At 38.9% G+C, this 19,211-nt stretch overlaps 1 protein-coding gene across 1 annotated transcript in view; it reads right to left on the bottom strand.

Moving 5' to 3' along the window:
* poln (polymerase (DNA directed) nu) overlaps positions 1–19,211 on the bottom strand; it is a 46,988-nt gene that overhangs the window by 11,830 nt on the left and 15,947 nt on the right. Inside the window, exons 17-19 of the mRNA XM_043243871.1 lie at positions 9,525–9,582; positions 9,174–9,251; positions 1,072–1,183 (exon numbers count right to left, since the gene is read on the bottom strand). Coding sequence (XP_043099806.1) covers positions 1,072–1,183; positions 9,174–9,251; positions 9,525–9,582 — 248 coding nt within the window. The remainder of the gene's footprint in view (positions 1–1,071; positions 1,184–9,173; positions 9,252–9,524; positions 9,583–19,211) is intronic.

The following is a 19,211-nucleotide window of genomic DNA, read 5'->3' as shown; positions in this document are numbered from 1 at the left end:
ATCCACACACAAAAGAAAGAATATGCTAAGAGCAATGCTGTGATGATCTGGGGTCATTAGAAAGCGAGGCACATATCTATCCTCAAACACAAACTGGGCTCATGTCAGCAATCAAATCACACTTTGTCTTGACAGGCCTGTCACTGTACGCTACGGTAACTGTGGAGATGTGAGCATCAGACTGATTGTCTCTCATCTCTCTCGATCATTTCTCTGTCTTGCTCTCTGTCTGGTTGACTGCACACAGCCTCAGGGTGAAACACACAGACTGGTACTGCAGGACACTTTGCCCTCTTGTCAGCCTGTTTATTACCTTTTGCTTATGTGACAAATAGAACATCTAGAATTCTTTAAACTCTTTTTGGTCAACCCTCTGTGACTTCTTAACCTGTTATCCACAGTATGAGTATTACACTTTGCATATAAATATATAAAGGTTAGACTTCTCTAAACTGCTCATAAATTGTATGGCAATGGGATACCATTCTTTTTAATGGTTTAGATTAACTTTTATTAAATTGTGAAAATTTTTAACAACCTCGAAGAGGTTTATTTGTGCAAAGACACTGGGAGGTTCTTTCAGCAAGACAAAACAAAACACTCACGATGCTTCTGATGCCCTAGCAAAACCAGCATTTAAACAAACTGTTTCCTGGCCATGACACACTGTTCCTTTCTCATGACCAGATCAGAACAGGTGCACACAATCATTCCAGTTTGGGGTTGGTTTTTTGAAAGAAGTATCTTATGCTCACCAAGGCTGTAAAAATTCTCTAACGCTGTAAAATATTATTACAAGTTAAAATAATAGTTTTCCGTTCATTTATGTATTTTAAAACTTGAATATATACAGAAATGCATCTTTTTTGCAACATTATAAATGTAAATGAAACATTATAAATGTATGTTTTTATCAACCTAACACATCTATGATAAATAAATGCATTCATTCTTTAAAAAAAAAAAAAGCTTACTGACCCCAAACTTGTGTCACACTGAAAGTATGGCTAAAATAACCCAAAATATGTTCTGTATGTGCATTACATACACTATATGTGAGTGTGTACCCACCACTGGGCTGCCAGCATGGTAAAGGCATCTGCTTCAGTGTTTTGAAAGATTCTCACCAGCTGTGGGTCAGCTGACAGGTGAGCCAAGAGACGCAGCTCCACCTGACAGAAATCTCCACACACACACACACACACACACACACACACACACACACACACACACAGATACATGTCATAATGACCTCTTCCAAATTTAATCTTCAACCACAACTTTTCATAACTCCCCTTCCTAATAAAAAGATAAAAGTGGAAGATGATGACACCGAGTGGTGTGCGTGTGTGTGTTGGCATCTCTCCCATCTGTGTCAGCAGGAACAGTAATGCACCCAGCAGCTTTTCTGTCAGATAAAAGCGAATGTGTGAGAGGATAAGTTCACATTGCAATACGGGCTGTGTGTGAGAAAGAGAGAGTCTACGCTGTGGTGACTGTCAGAGCGCTGACTCACCCTCACACACGCACACCGACATTGGCACACAACATTGACTTGTATGGAGACTGAGATAAATTGTTTACATAAATGTTGTATATAAACTGGCATATCAAGCCAATTCAGAGTATTCTAAACTTTATTTAATAAGGTAGAAAGAGAGTAAGAGGTCCTGAGAAGAGAACAAGTTATGTGTTTATTACAGCCTTTTATTGATGTGTGTGTGTACGAGACCAGTTTCAGGAAAGGAAGGAGAGGAAATGGCTTGTCCTTGGCAGAAGCAGCAGCTTAAGTGTAAGTTAATCTGATCTAAACTGGCCAGCATCAGTTTACGATTTGAATGGTCAATGAAGATGGCAATGCAGATCTTCATTTTAGAAGCATTTAATTTTTATAACAATGCTTTTCACTTAAACCAGTTGAGTGAGACCATATTAATCATATAATTATTTTTATTTATTTAGATATTTTAATTCTTAAATTGAATGTGTCGATGCAGACTATATGGCCACTTTGAATCAAACTACATCAAAATTTATTCTCTAAATGAGCATCTTTTTCAGTATCATGATGGCTAGATAGCACCAATAGCACCAATTTATGTTAAGATTAATCTAATATGCCTAAAGTACAGACCCATATCACCATAACTGAATTCCCTTTACAGCTTCTTAAGGCAGTTTGCTTCATTAGGTCTATTCTTGGACCAGCTTCACGTTTTTCTAGCAGCTTGTTAAATGTCAATGACCTTGTGTCGTGATAACTTTTTTAGCTCATTTCTCAGAATAATGTCAATGAAGGTTACAGATATACATGTTTATGCAATGCATGAATTTTGTACAAAACAGCTAAAGCAACAGACGTACAGACGTGGACAAAATTGTTGGTACCCTTTGGTCAATGAAAGAAAAAGTCACAATGGTCACAGAAATAACTGTTATCTGACAAAAGTAATAATAAATAAAAATTCTATAAATGTTAACCAATGAAAGTCAGACATTGTTTTTCAACCATGCTTCAACAGAATTATTTAAAAAAATAAACTCACGAAACAGGCATGGACAAAAATGATGGTACCCCTAGAAAACACTGAAAATAATGTGACCAAAGGGACATGTTAATTCAAGGTGTGTCCACTAATTAGCATCACAGGTGTCTACAACCTTGTAATCAGCCATTGGGCCTATATATATGGCTCCAGGTAATCACTGTGTTGTTTGGTGATATGGTGTGTACCACACTCGACATGGACCAGAGGAAGCAAAGGAAAGAGTTGTCTCAAGAGATCAGAAAGAAAATTATAGACAAGCATGTTAAAGGTAAAGGCTATAAGACCATCTCCAAGCAACTAGATGTTCCTGTGACTACAGTTGCACATATTATTCAGAAGTTTAAGATCCATGGGACTGTAGCCAACCTCCTGGACGTGGCCGCAGGAGGAAAATTGATGACAAATCTAAGAGACGGATAATCCGAATGGTAACAAAAGAGCCTAGAAAGACTTCTAAAGAGATTCAAGGTGAACTTCATGCTCAAGGAACATCAGTGTCAGATCGCACCATCCGTCGTTGTTTGAGCCAAAGTGGACTACATGGGAGACGACCAAGGAGGACACCATTGTTGAAAACGAATCATAAAAAGCAAGACTGGAATATGCCAAACTACATGTTGACAAGCCACAAAGCTTCTGGGAGAATGTCCTGTGGACAGATGAGACAAAAATCGAAGTTTTTGCCAAGGCACATCAGCTGTATGTTCACAGACGAAAAAATGAAGCATATCAAGAAAAGAACACTGTCCCTACTGTGAAACATGGAGGAGGCTCTGTTATGTTCTGGGGCTGCTTTGCTGCGTCTGGCACAGGGTGTCTTGAATCTGTGCAGGGTACAATGAAATCTCAAGACTATCAAGGAATTCTAGAGAGAAATGTACTAGCCAGTGTCAGAAAGCTTGGTCTCAGTCGCAGGTCATGGGTCTTGCAACAGGACAATGACCCAAAACACACCGCTAAAAACACCCAAGAATGGCTAAGAGGAAAAATTGGACTATTGTAAAGTGGCCTTCTATGAGCCCTGACCTCAATCCTATTGAGCATCTTTGGAAGGAGCTGAAACATGCAGTCTGGAAAAGGCACCCTTCAAACCGGACACAACTGGAGCAGTTTGCTCATGAGGAGTGGGCCAAAATACCTGCTGAGAGGTGCAGAAGTCTCATTGACAGTTACAGGAAGCGTTTGATTGCAGTGATTGCCTCAAAAGGTTGCGCAACAAAATATTAAGTTAGGGGTACCATCATTTTTGTCCAGGTCTGTTTCATGAGTTTATTTTTTTTTTAATAATTCTGTTGAAGCATGGTTGAAAAACAATGTCTGACTTTCATTGGTTAACATGTATAGAATTTTATTTATTATTACTTTTGTCAGATTACAGTTATTTCTGTGACCATTGTGAGTTTTTCTTTCATTGACCAAAGGGTACCAACAATTTTGTCCACGTCTGTATGTGAATTCTGAGCAAACAAGTCATTCCACAAAAACTGGTACAATTTGAGTTTTTAAGTGCATTTTATTTAATGGGTCACTAAAATCTATTTTTGAAAGGCTTAAAAACATGGCATACGTTCTATTTTTATATTAGAAATTATCTTGTTTTTTTCTGTTGATACCACCTATTTTGTCATGTCCCTCATGGCCTTCTATGAAAGTGTACTTGTCATGTGGAGTTTTTTACTGGTGAGGTTTAAGTAAATTCATTATTACTTTTTTAAATAGTTTAAATTAAAATATATTGTTTCAACCGATCCTTATGTGACATCATTAACAGTAAGACACATCATATAACAAAGCGTGTCAACATTCAGTGCCATTGTGCTTTGGCCATTGCAGGTTTGAGTCCCAGCTCATAGACCTTCCCTGACCCTGTCCCCCTTTTCAATCTAACACTTTGTTTCCTGTCAGCAGTGATCCAGGCAAATCTAACACTTGTATAAATGATCTGTTATTTTAACAAAATACACTATTTCTTAATACCATGCATTCCATGTTCTCTATTCTTTTATTTAATACATTTAGGGCAGGGGCCACAATCACAACCCCTTCACACTCAATCCCATTACTTATTTGATCATAACAGGGTTGTGAGATTGTCATGGGGTTGTGTTCTTAACACTTTGGTTCTGAAGTTATCCAGAGAGGAGAGAATTGAGTTTTGCCACATTGTCATAAAACCCAGATCGGTGGAATGTTGCAGTGATGCTTGTCCTTCTGTAGGTTTCTCCTATCTCCACATATGTTGTGGAGGTGGAGGATGAACAACTTCAGTTGCTCAGTTTGGTCAGGAGGCCAGCTCTAGGATGGTTGTTTTAAATGTCTTTCATCAATGGTAACAGAGGCTACATGCTTTTGTGAGCTTTCAATGCTGCAGAAATATTTCTGTACCCTTCTCCAGATCTGTCTCTTGGAGGTCTACAGACAATTCCTTGGATTTCATGCTTGGTTTGTGCTCTGACATGCACTGTTACCTGTGGGACCTTATAAAAGGTCAAGTTATGCTTTATCTTGATGATCCATTCAGTCAGTTTTCTAAAGTTTCTAAAGTTTTTTTTTTCCTGCAGTCAGGTTATTAAAACTCAGCTCAATTGAAATGTATATCTTTTGTCTTTCTTGGTCACAATAAAATACAGTTTTTATGGAAAATCTTACCACCCGTTACCATCTTCAACCCCATTACCCTAGTCTCAGCCCTGTCACACCTACATTTTCATAATTGTTTTTTTTTACGTTTCTGAAAAAGTACTTGAATGTTTGTTGAACTCAGTCTGAAATGTCAGAGCAATCATCCGAAAAATGATTTTAGTTCAAATTCCAAAGTTAAGCCACTTCTTTGATAAAACATTACGAGGTTGCTGTCACAAAAAGTCGCAAGTATTTAGTTCATTTTCAGCTGGAGACATACAGCAAGTGAGAAAATGGAACTACTCAAAGGTGAGTGTGTAAACTATTACTTTAAGGTGTTAATTACTGTTAATAACAATGTTAAGAATCCTGACCACTGCTCAGCTAATTTTTGTGAATGAAATCAAATTTACTTCAATAAGTATTCACATGAACAAAATGAATGCACAATTTTACTAATGCAGCTCTATAGTTTGATATTCTGGTTCATATAAGCTTGTTCTTGTTTTTAACACATTTTATCTTTAGGTAAATTTGAAAATTGATAGCACAGTGTTTAATCAGTGGTTCAAGTTGAGTGGTTCAAAGTTTAAAGATAAATATTAACATTAAATATTAGTCCAATCAATCACACATAGTCATAGCTTTCTTATGGCCCTTTAGTGCCAGATTTTTGTCTATGGTTCAAAACTAAATATCTGGGCTTATAAGAACAAGTTTCCTTTACTCGGAGCAAGCTAAATTAAGATCTGACAGAGAACATATTGAAGAGAGTGGTTCTAATAATATGAGTCTGGTCTTAGTGCAAAAATAGTCCCATTGATTTATAAATGAAAAGATGGTCTAAACATAGGCATACAAAATCGATACCTTCATAAGCAGAGTACTTACATACTAGATAGATGTGTTTCACACAGATGTAAGCTCAATGTATGATAGATTTGATCAGACATAATTAGACATAATTAACAGACATAATTGATCTAAACTGAAAAAACTGTTATTTTAGTTTTCTTTATTTCTTGTCATTTTAAATTAGTATTTATTATGTATTATTATTAAAAATGTTTAAATGTAAAAAAAAAATTTCATTCTTTTGGCCTTTTTATATTTTTTTTGTATAGCAATTTAGTATTATTATATTTCAGTTTTAGTCATTTTAGCACTTATATTATTTCAGTCAGCTGCCAAGTCAATACTTCATTAAGGTTTTCATCTAATATTCGGGGACCAGCCCGAAGAAATGACATGGGGCCAACCTCCAGTGGGCCCACCATCTGCAGGAGGGACCATAAGGGGTCAGTGCTTTGTGGTTTGGGCAGCGGCCGAAGGCAGGGACCTCAGCGACCCAACCCCTGGACACAGAATCTGGTTTTAGGTGCATGGAGCGAGAGGGTCGCCTCCCTGCGCCTTCGAGTTGGGGGGAGGTCTCTCATTGGGAGGAATGGCCCCCCGATCTTAACCACAGTGGTGTTCTGTTGTTGGTCTTCTGTGCTAGTCACATTCTGTCCATAACAAACACAATGTTCAAGCATAAGGGTGTCCACCTGCACACATAGTACCAGGACACCCTAGGGTGGAGGTCGATGATCGATTTTGTAGTTGTGTCATCTGATCTCTGGCCGCATGTCTAAGACACTCGGGTAAAGAGAGAGACTGAGCTGTCAACTGATCACCACCTGGTGGTGAGTTGGATCCGTTGGTGGGGGAGGAAGTCAGACAGACTCGGCAGGCCCAAATGTACTGTGATGGTCTGTTGGGAACATTTGGCAGAGACCCCTGTCAGGGAGATCTTCAACTCCCACCTCTGGCAGAGCTTTGACTGTATCCCGAGGGAGGCTGGAGACATTGAGTAAGAGTGGACAATGTTTTCTACCTCCATTGTCGACGCAGACATCTGGAGCTGTGGCCATAAAGTCTACGGTGCCTGTCGTGGCGGCAACCACTGAACACGGTGGTGGACACCAGAAGTTAGGGATGCCATCAAGCTAAAGAAGGAGTCCTATCAGGCCTGGTTGGCTCGTGGGACTCCTGAGGCAGATAGGTATCGGTGGGCCAAGAGGACTGCTGTCTGAGTGGTTGTGGAGGCAAAAACTCGGGTCTGGGAGGAGATCGGTGAGACCATGGAAAAGGACTATCGGACGAAGGACGAAAAAGATCTGGAAAACTTCCAACGCCTCAGAAGGGGGAAGCAATGCCCTGCCAACACTGTATACAATGCTGGTGGGAATCTGCTGACCTTGACTGTGGACATTGCCGGGCGATGGAAGGAATACTTTGAGGATCTCCTCAATCCCGCCATTGTGTCTTCCTCTGAGAAAGCAGAATCCTGGGACGTGGAACACTATACCAGCTCTATACCCTTTTTAGGTACAGCGTGCACTGGGGCGGTTGGGATGAGAATCAGCACCTCTAAGTCTGTGGCCATGGTTCTCAGTCAAGAGTGGCTTGCCCCTTTCAGGTTGGTGGGGAGATCCTGCCTCAGGTCGAGGAGTTTCAGTACCTTGGGGTCTTGTTCACAAGTTAGGGAAGGATGGAACGAGAGATCGACAGATTAATCGGTGCAGCCTCTGCAGTAATGCGGTCGATGTACCGGTCTGTCATGGTAAAGAAGGAGCTGAGCTGCAAGGCGAAGTCGATTTTCGTTCCTACTCTCACCAATGAGCTTTGGGTCATGAACGAAAGGATAAGATCCCGGATACAAGCGGCTAAAATAAGTTTCCTCCGTAGGTTGGCTGGGTGCTCCCTTAAAGATAGGGTGAGGAGCTCGGTCATTCGGGAGAAGCTCAGAGTAGACCCACTACTCCTTCACATCGAGAGAGGCCAGCTGAGGTTCCAGATGCCTCCCACTGGAGGTGTTGTGGGCATGTCCCATCAGGAGGAGGCCCCGGGGAAGACCTAGGACACACTGGAGAGACTATGTCTCCCGGCTGGCCTGGGAGTGCCGGTGTTCCCCCGGAAGAGCTGGTGGGGTGTCTGGGGAGAGGGAAGTCTGGGTGTCTCTGTTTAGACTGCTGCCCCCGGATAAGCGGTAGAAAATGGATGGATGGATGGATGGATGTATCTAATATATTAATATTTCATTTTATTTCAGCTTTACTTACAATAACAATGCAACACACAAATACATTAATTTATAAAGATGAGTCTAGGTCTTCCAGACCTAAACAGGTCTTCCAGAAAAAACTTATTGAAAGGTGGTATTGACTGAAGCAGCTATTAAGAAAAAAAAGGTTGCTAGGCCTTGTGGGAATGATGGTTAAGTTAAAAAGACCCTGATATAAAAGGATAAAGTGAAATATTATGGTTTGACCTGAAGGCTCAGGAGAGAGGTTTCAGGAGAGATGCAGGGGATAAAATAGGGGGAGTTCAGTCTGTGCTTTAGAGGCCACCAGACAAGCAGGGAACGAGGGATGACTTTGTCCTCATTCTAGCCTCTCTCTGTTCTCCTTCTGGAAACATCCGGGCACACTGCACAATTGGATGTGACAAGGCCACCACAGGGACAGGAACTCACACTGCTACTGAACCTCCCCCACGCACACACACAAACTAAATATGCATATGTCAGCAAACATATAAAATGAATGAGTACTCCTGAGGCTGAAAAATATCAAAGAGACAAAAACCAATTAAGTGATCTCACATTACTCCCTTGTGTCACCATCTCTCTCTCTCATACACACAGAGCATTTAGGGGATTTGTGTATCTTTGCTATCCGGCCAGCAGATGAGATTGCGGGCCAGAACGGGCTGTTTCCAATGTTGTGATTATGCTATTGCCATGGGGTCTGAAGGCTGGCCTCTTCTGCTGCAGGTTACATTGTCCTTGTTGTGACACCGTTATATAACAACACACTGACACACCTCACACACGCTCAGTGCTGTCAGAACAAACAAACACATACCCAGACGACCAGGACACATCAAGTACTTGTCCCTAACACAGCATTAGTACTGTGCAGATCACAGCACAAACCCCTGCTTTTCAAAGACACTCACCTGCAGAGAGGAAAGTCCAACCCTCTTGTGGAATGAACATGGCACGTGGATGGACCGTCACTATGTCAGAGATCTTTCCTATACATGCATAAATACAAACAACAGAAACATCAAAATTTACTATTTAGTATCATAGTATTTCTGTTTTAAATCTTAACTGAAACATTATAAAGTCCCAAAATCAGATAAAACAATCTATGATTGAGTGCCTGAATCTATACATTTATATAGGTAAAATGCCAAATTGTAATTGCACCAGTCTGATAGAGAGTGAGCAAAGGGGTTTTGATAAAATATGTGTAAATGGTTAATATATATATACATGTGAGTGTCTGATTACACACACTTTACCTTGGATGTACTGTTCCTTACAAATCTGCAGTGGCTGCTTTGGAAGAGCTTGAAAATTCTGCACGAGGAAAGAACCAGTTATTATTCATATGAAAGCATCTGATTCAGTCACCCTGAAAAGCACAGCACAGTGCCTCTCACATCCAATACTACAACACAAAGAGTAGGTTAAATTTAGCCCTGGCTTTGACAAATATGCAGACTTCAGAGCGCTTATAAAATGCCAATTGGGACTGTTAAAGCATGGAGCAGCGGTGTCTGTCCAATCAGAAAATGAATGAGATCGGTCTCGTACTGGGTTTTTAAATGAATTTCATACTGTCTCTATGAAGAAATGTCAAATATGCTTTGCCCTCTGTCTATCTAGGGAGGGATGAAAGACATTAATAAGATGAAGAAAATAAAGTATTAATCTAGTGAAGTCATGAGAGCTTTTTCTGAACTCTTTGCCTGACGGACAGTCTAAAGTCTCTGAATCTGAAACCGACCCCTGGCCTCATAGTAAAGCCATCATTAGTCCCTCTTTTCCTCCGGGAGACAGAACTAGTGTACTTTTAACTTTCACCTTTAAAGAACAAATTAAGCTCTCTCAGTATCTGAGCTATTCAGTACTCATCAAATGTGTGTGAGAGAGAAACGATGATGCTAAGAGAAAGAACTTGCCAAAAGAAAATGATGGCATGCACAAATGTGCGTGAGAAATTTATATTTGTGGGTTTGTGTTGTTTGTCTGGTTTGGTCTGAATGCAAAGAGATTGCTGGTAGAAAGGTCAGTTCCTCTCTCCTCCCAGTGCTTCATTAGAGCTGTAAATCTGCAAACCATGAGAGACAAGAAGGATGTGCAGCTTCAAGGCCAGTCACACACACCAATATTTCTCTCACACTCAAATACAAAGTGGTTCCTTCTTTTTAGTTTTAGTTTAACCGTGCAGTCCTGTGTGTCTTCAATTGGAAGTATTTTAATTACTGAAACATTTAAAACACTGCCTACATAAGACATCTTTAAATTTCATTGCCAATCCATTGATTGTTTTTATATTTAATGTGAAATGTGAAGAGGAGCGTAATGCTAGATCAGCGTTCTCACACTCACGTGATTGACCGCCCCATGTCTACATCTCTATTAAAACTGCAGTATCTGTGATATGACCCTGTCCGAAGATCAGCATTGTGCTGCAGTTTTTAGCACGTGTGTAGGAACGTTACGAGCTGATCTCAGGTTATTGTGTGCAGTAAATCTGTTGTCTGGGTTTGATAGATGCTGGTAGTCTGGGGGAGAGGAAGAGCTTTTAATAGCAGCTGAGGCTCTCTGCTTCTGTTTGAGTAGCTTTATTGATCTACAGTAATATAATAAAGACGAAAAGAGAGGTAGAGAGTCTCTATGAGAGAGCGAGAGGGAAAGAGAGAGAGAGATTATTCTTTTCTTATATATTATTGGTACACAGCTCTCTGGAATCCTTGATTCTAATATGTCAGTTGCAGTATTTCAGTCAATTGCTTTTGTCTAAAGATGTGTAATTGACCAAAGCGGCCTTTCTTTTTACAAAAGGAAATAGTTTCAGATAAATTCAATATCTATGTCTGTCTGTTTGGTAAATGGCCATGCAATGATGGATAATCATATTTAATAATCAAGTCAGAATAACTACAGTCTGGACACTGAAATATTGAGAAAAACTGATTAAAAAAAAACTATCAAAGATGGGTAAAAAGAAAGAAACGGAGAACAATGATAGAGATGGAGGAAAGCGCAGAGGGAGGAGCACAGTGGTATTGATCTGAGGATCAGGCTGGGCTCAGCGCTTCACTCCGTCTCTAATCCGGCTTAATCTGGACAAGAAAATGCTGCTCACCATGATTTTCTCACACAAACACACACAAGGGCACATTAACACTCTTACATATACACTGACACTGAATACACTCTTTGAAAGTCAGGGCTTGAGTGTGATCTGCTTTATATACCTTTCTTCTCATCCTTCTCTCTCTCTTTCCTCCCTCTCTCTGTGCAGTTCTTTCTTTCCTTCACACACATTCTTCACTCTCATGGCAGGTGATTTTGCTAAGGTTGTGGAATGCAGACTGAAGCACACACCACTGCTCATCCACAGCTCAGCTGATCAATTATTCAATAGAGAGAGAGGCCAAAAAGAAGTGAAGAAAGGAGTAAGGGGGTTGAAACAGAATTTTTGTCTGTGTGTGTGTGGCTGTACAGTTGTCCCTTCAAACAGCAAAATCAAACAATGCTCAACAGCAATTCTTAAAGTCACAACAAAATCAAAATTGGCAATTCACTTTTCATGGAGGATTGCAGTATTTATTATAACTGATTTGTCCATGGCATGTACATAAATTTCATTACTGTGAAATCTTTATTGATTTTAAACCAAATAAAGAGTAATTTTTATTTGGCTATTAATATTTCAAGATGAAAATACTTAAGTTTATTTGATTATCTATAAAAATATTAAATTAAATATGAGTATCAATCTACATCAGTTCTGATGAACATTTATTTGTATATCTCCCATTGTATTGCATTGCATAATGTTTTTGCCTATATTGCAACATGCTTTATGAAGACATTATTGGCAGATATACAGTGACAGCTGATATTTCTATATTTTATGTAGTAGTAATCTGTTATACACAGCTCACAGATTTACATTACAAGCTATCAGAATTTCATCTTATGTTTTAGCTCATATGTCAGCAACTGCGCTGCATATTTTGGCTCTGGCTGAGCCTCTGAATAAAACTGAGGTGACACTTTATGAGCCATTTAAGCCTGGTGTCTTAAATATGACACTCAACAAAAAAAAACTATGCAGATTTTAAACGTGTTATTATTTTGGATCACACTTTAGTCTCACTATTGCCAGGGTAAACTCCTAATTTGCAGCTTATTAATACTAAGTAGGTAGTATTTAAGTTTAGGTAATGGGTAGAAATAGTAAAGTAGAATATGGGCAGCATATGTGCTTTATAAGAACTAATAAGCCATGTTATTAATAGACATATTAGTAAGAATTAGTCACACAGTGACTAAAACACAGTGTTACCTCATATATATATATAAAATATATATATATATATAATTTATAAGATAAGATACAGTTTATGTTCAGAACTTTCTAAAAAGTCTTTGCAAAAACAGTATGTTCAAGTAGGGTCTATGTATGAGAAAGACTGAGCGAGTTGGTTGATTCATGATTTGTCAGATCTGCCTGCTCAGCTCGACCAACAAGCATCACCAGGGGTGTGATACTAATAGTTCTGACAGCAGGGAGCGATCGGCCCAGCCCTCAGAGTCGATACCCTGAACATTACGAGCAACCTGCAGAGCGCACTGCAATACGCACAGCCTCAGTGGTGCAACAAACCCACCCACTGTTCTTCTCTGTTTCTATATCACCCCCAGCACAGGACTTCCCTTCATTTAAACCCTCTCTCTCACTCTCTCTCTCTCTCTCTCTCACACACACACACACACACACACACACACACACACACACACACAGAGAGAGAGCTGGCACTGCAGGAGTGTTGCCAGGGTGACAGAAGGCTGGTCTCCACCCTGCAGGCCTCTCCCCTCCTGAACATATGCTGCACCAGTATTAACACACACATACAGTGATAGTCAATAAGACAAGTGATCTTTCGCTCCCCCACGGTAACAGACGTGGTAATAGTCACCACAAACACTCATGTGCTTCTGTTTAGACAGATTTTACATCCATCCTCAGTTTTTTATTCTCTCTGTCTGTATTTCTGTCCATCAATCATCGCAGTGGCTTCAAATTACTGTGCGACATACTGCATCCAGTCACATTGTGGGGTTATGTGACAACGCTGGCATCACCCTGGTTACAAAGACCGATGACAAGGCAAAAAGAAACCATGTAGCTTGGGTCAGCTTCTTCTGTTACTGCTGACACAGACACACAATCAATATGCATCACTCACACAGATGCCACCCTTCAGTTCCCCACAGCTGTTGAGTCAGGTCCTCTTTAATTATGTGAGTAAAAGAGGAAGTATGTGTTTCAGTGCAACCATCAAATGGGGAGGCCTGAATTTATGCATGTTGAGCGTGCATGAACAACTGTAACTGTACTGTGAATGTGTTCTCTTAGTGGAAGTAACAGTCTCACACCTCTTCCCTGATGCAACATTCAGGAAAAATGGTAATTTCCCCTAGGACAACTGATTGGTTTAAATGCAAAGCATTGTTGTCATGAACTAACAATGAAATATTTGTTTTTACAGCATTTATTAGTTCAGGTTATTTTATAAATATTGTTCAAAAGTCACAAAAATAGTAAAACAGTAATATTGTGATATATTATCACAATTAAAGAACAACTTACCTATATTAATGTTTTAAAAATAGAAATAATAGCATTTATTTTAAATAGAACTACTTTTTGCAACAATGTTAAAAGTCTTTATTTAATTTGATGCATCCTTGCTAATAAATAAACTCACTCTCCCCAAATTTTTAACTGTAGCCTAAAACAATAAAATGTAATATTTAACTTAATTAAAAAAATATAAGTAGAACTAAACTGAACCAAAGGTGAACAAATTATGCAGTTAAGGATTGTGCATATAGTTTTTTTTACCTACAATCCAAATCTTACATATTTTACCAAAACAGCATTGTACTGTGACTATTTAGCTTTTGACACCAAAGTTCTAACTTCAAGAAGATGACCAGCCTCACAACACCACACTCCAAAAATGATGATGAGCATGCAGCATTCTACACAGGCTTTTATCCAAAGTGAATTGAATGAATGAAGGATAAAACATAAACAATTCATGCCAACGAGGCAAGAACATCAGATGTTCTGAAATACAAAGCCCAAAAACTGCTTAGAAGAATACAGGCTAGAGCAAAGATGAAAGTGAGAGATGATGAGTCAAGTGAAATAATAGAACTTCAACATCTAAGCTTCTCCATTGGGAATGCAGCTGCCGGCACTGTAAGATTATCTACTGAAGAAGAAACAGTTGAAATATAATAATTCTCAGTCAAAAGCGTCTATAAAGGCTCTACTGCTCAGGGCTGCTGCCATCTGCTGGAGGCTCTGGATCTCTGCAACTAGCTCATCTTTACCGCAGTACACACCAACGCCCACACCAATGATTATTACACACAGAGGTGTTAGATGCTCATTAAGCGACACAACAGGGGGTTGAAGCTGAAAGAAGAGATACAGAGTGAGAGTTGGAGTGTGTGTGCACACTCATTAGCTGTCTAAGGCGCGAGGTGGGGCAGTCGGTGAGAGAAACTGCTATATTGATTCGGAGGTTAAAGAGGTTTGGAAGATTAATTAATTGAGCAATGTAAGCACAGAATTCACCAACTGGCACCTCAAAGACATTCGCGGACTATATACCACATCCTTTCTCGAGAATATAAACAATTTTATGTTAGGGATTCCTCAGAATAGCACCATTTTATTTTCATCACTTTTTAAGTGAAATTACCCCCACTGTACACCCTTCTCAGTGTTTCTGCGCAGTTTCCGTGGTAACAAACCCTTCAATCACTCAGGCGATGGGCAAGATCCATTTACATCCCATAGCAGTACCCTGTTGGCATGACAACGGCGAAACATGCTGCCTCTGCTTTTTTTGAGGCTGAGTAAGAAATACAGTAGAGGCCTCAAACACACACTCAAGCACTGTACAATATACACACCACAAATTACTCTATTCTTTTCTAAGGTATGCTGATGGTGGGAACTCACTAACCTGCTAATGGCCTGTTAAACAGTTAAACTTAAAAGGCAGAGACTGAATTAAACACAATATGGCCAAAAAATTACAGTTAAAATGTTTCATATCAGTTCATATAGATAATTATTGCGATAAATTTCTAATCTTTAAAACCCTTGACAGTAGAACTAGAGTTAGGATGCAAATATTTTAACAAACTCATTTTACACTAAAATGTTATTATGACTGAGTTTTATTAAACTCAATCAAAAAGAACACTTTAGCGTACAGTTTGTTGGAACTACTTTATCTAGCTTTAAACTAATTTACGGAATCATTGTTATCTGTGGAGAACTCAACCACACAGCACTGTTTAGTGCTTGCATGAGCTACTTTCATTACATTTATCGGCGTATTAAACGCTTCTGCTAAAGTGAGTTTGCGCTACCACTTGAACTTTGAGATATATTAAATATCAAACTTGTGTTATCATTTTAATAAGTAAAATTAATATTGCGATAATCATCATTATCATTTATCGTCCAGCCTACATGTTCTCACGCATCCGAATCATTCTGAGCTCTTCAAAGCGATTTGCTGCAGTCTTTGGCAAATTCCTCAAATATAACTATTCTTCCCAGCTTTTGAAAAAAGCACACCAAGCGAAATTGTTGATGATGCCAACGGAACAGATGTTTCTAAAGCCTGCGAGACAACAGAAACCACAGTAAGATGTCCCTCACACGCTCTCTCTCTCATTAGCACACTGTTGCCGCATTGCCCTCTCATCTTGCTGCTGTTACTCATCTGCTACTGTTTGTGTTGTGTGGCAAAAGCTTAATAAGCACAGAAACAGAGACCCATGCAGAAAACCAATTTACATTGGCGGTTGTTGTTTTAGAGCTCATCAAACCAGGCACTGTGAAAATAATAACACAGACGTACATCTCATTGACTCTTAATGGGTTACTTTGGCTTGTAGAGCCTGGTTGGCTGTATGATGTTTTTGTTTCAGCTCGATGCTCAATGAATGTGCACTTGTTTGTAGTAGATAAGCAGATACGGTGCTTTGTTAGGGCAGTCAGTCAGGCTTTGTTGAGGATTCCCTATTACACGTTCCCTTTAAAAACATAAAGGTGGAAAGATAAACAAATGCGTTGGTGTTCAAGCAAAAAGTACACACACACGTATAAACACCTGTGACGTGTTTTTTTAGCGCCAATGTTTTCTTTGAAAAATGACTCATCAAATACATTTTATAGACAGAGATCTTGCTGCAAATCTCAGAGTGTGAAAAACACTGTCCACATGGGACCTTCAGGTCTATCAAAATCAGGTGGGTGGATTTAAAGTTTTAAAGCTAACAAAATGATTATGTAACTTAGCAGCAACTCCATAGGCAACCGGTATTTTGCTTTACACCTACACGAACAAAAAGATTTATTATTTTGTGGGAAAATATGCATAGTTTTATAATACCTATTATTAATTATGAATACATATTATTTTCAATACTTTACATTATAGAAATAATATGTAATATGCTATTTAGAAACACAAGGTTGGTGAATTGCTATAAAAAAACTAAAATAAAAACTGGACAAACATAATGTAAATGTTTATATTAGCATCACTGTACTGTATGCAGAGATGAAATTTTGCAACAATTACTGCACAAATGTGTTTTACCAAAATATTTCTTTAAAATTGCAATGACATAGAAATATCAACTCTATAAGTGTAACATATACATGGATGAATCATATGCATGTTGAAAATAGATTGGGTTTCAACTAAAATAGAATTTTCATTATTATTTCCTCAACATATTTTTAAATGATTTCAAGACTATCCAGAAGAAAACCATACCTTTAAAGGGCTCATCCAAACCAGCTTTGCCTAGATCGTTTGTTACAAATGTTAAAATGTAATCATCAACATAAAAAAAAATCATTAATAAACGAAACAAGTCTTTAGAAAAAGACTTGTTTAAGATCCTATGGGACGAAATGACATCAGCTACATCGTCACAGGCTTTGTGCACTGCCATTCAGTCATTAACAGCTTGCTTGACACTTGATCACACTGAATGTGAGTGTCGCAAATAGAAATTACAATCACTGCCGCTATCTTGTCTACACCAATGAATACTAAATCGTTTGAACTCAGGTTTGCTTTCTGACACAGTCCTTGTGCTCATATCTGTTGTCAGGACACAGAATAAAAGAATGTTTGCTTTGATGTGTTTGTTTAAAAGGCTCATTCATGCCTTTGTACAGATATCAGAAGGACTTTTTTTTGTGAATGAGGCACAGTGCCATGGAGTGATCATAAAGAATGGGGTACTAGATCTGACTGCAGCTGCATCAACTGTAAGTAAATGTTTCATATTGCTTTCTGTGAATTGACTGTTTTATTTTGATCAAGTAGTCAAAACACTTAAAACATGCAATAGCGAGGGGGCGTTGATACGGTTTTCTATGCAATGATATTAGCCAATCGTAGCAGTGGCCAATTACCGAGAAGACTTCAAGGGATATTCTTTGCACATCAACGTCTATTTTTTTTTTTCTCAAAAATTTTGTGCCCATTGACTTGTATTACATGACTGACTGACTGCAACAATTTTAGAGTAAAATTTTTAGAGTAAAAAATTGTTTGAGTTATACTGAAGAAACAAGTCACCTACATCTTGGATGCCCTGGGGTTAAAAATTTTAAAATGTTCATTTTTGTGTGAACTATCCCATTTAATAACACGTCTCTTAAAAACAGGCTGTTAGAGGTTAAGAATGAGGTTGAAAATAATTTTTGAACAGCTGGTTTTTTTTTTTTGGTGAAAAAAAATTCAACATTATCAGTAAACCTCAAAGAACATATCAAAATAATAAAAAGATCCAATGACCTCTTTAAGTTAAAGATCCAGCAGAGGATGTACAAGATAAATTAATTTTAAAATTTCAGTTTTCAGTTGCAACAGCACTGGCCAATCAACTGTCTGAAACACTGGTCACAAGGCAGTAGGCCATGCTTATTGCTGAGACCTTCGACAACAAGTACATATGATCACACATGCACACTCACACATTCTGGGGGAACAGCTGATGGGATTTCTTTTTCTAACACACAAATGTAATCCCGCCTGCTCTCTGTGTCAGAACAAAATCTAATTAATCAGTTCACACAAACAGTGAGTCACACACCCTGGAGCAGCATCATTATGCACAGTTCTGTAATGCTTTGGTGCAGCCAAATTCAAATGACTAGGGGAAAGCCATGCATCACTCTGAAGCAACACCTACCACAGCAATGACTCATTATTTAAAGCTGGAAACTCTTTACATTAGGAGACGATTTTTATTTGGGTTTGTCTGATTAGACTTTGAAAACACCTTGAAAGAGAGTTTCAATGATGTAGTAAGCAATGAAAAATATAGCTATTCTGAACGTCACATGATTCGTGAAACTATTTCTCCTGAATGCATTATTTATCAAATGCAAGGAGATTAGCTCTCAGTTGTGAAATTCAGGATAGAAGGCTTTGGATAGCACATAAAAAAGCTGATATCAAGCCAGCGAGTAGACAAAGAAATAAAGATGAGGAGAAAGACGTCTGTCCTCATTCGACTATTCTTTGGTGTTATTGTCAAGGGTGTCTCTGTGTATGTCTCTGGATGAATAAATGATGTCTGGTCTTCTGTTCAAGAATACTTGGGGGATTCTGATCCAAAGGTGGCTCATTTTTTGGTTATGACTTTAAAGCCTGCAAAAGCTTTGCCTTAAGCAAACCCGTATTAAGGCTGAAAAAAAGCTACTGCCTGCCTGCTTTATGTGTCTATGCAGATTTGGGTGTATACTCAAAGACAAAAGGGGGAGTGAGAAGAAAGCAACCGTGAGGAAGAAGTGTGAGTGTGTGTGTGTGTGTGCGTGTTATAGAAAGATATCAAACAAGGCAGCTGAT

The sequence above is a fragment of the Puntigrus tetrazona genome, chromosome 7 (assembly GCF_018831695.1).
Source record: "Puntigrus tetrazona isolate hp1 chromosome 7, ASM1883169v1, whole genome shotgun sequence".
Classification (NCBI taxonomy): Eukaryota; Metazoa; Chordata; class Actinopteri; order Cypriniformes; family Cyprinidae; genus Puntigrus; species Puntigrus tetrazona.
This window is presented reverse-complemented; position numbering and strand designations above follow the sequence as displayed.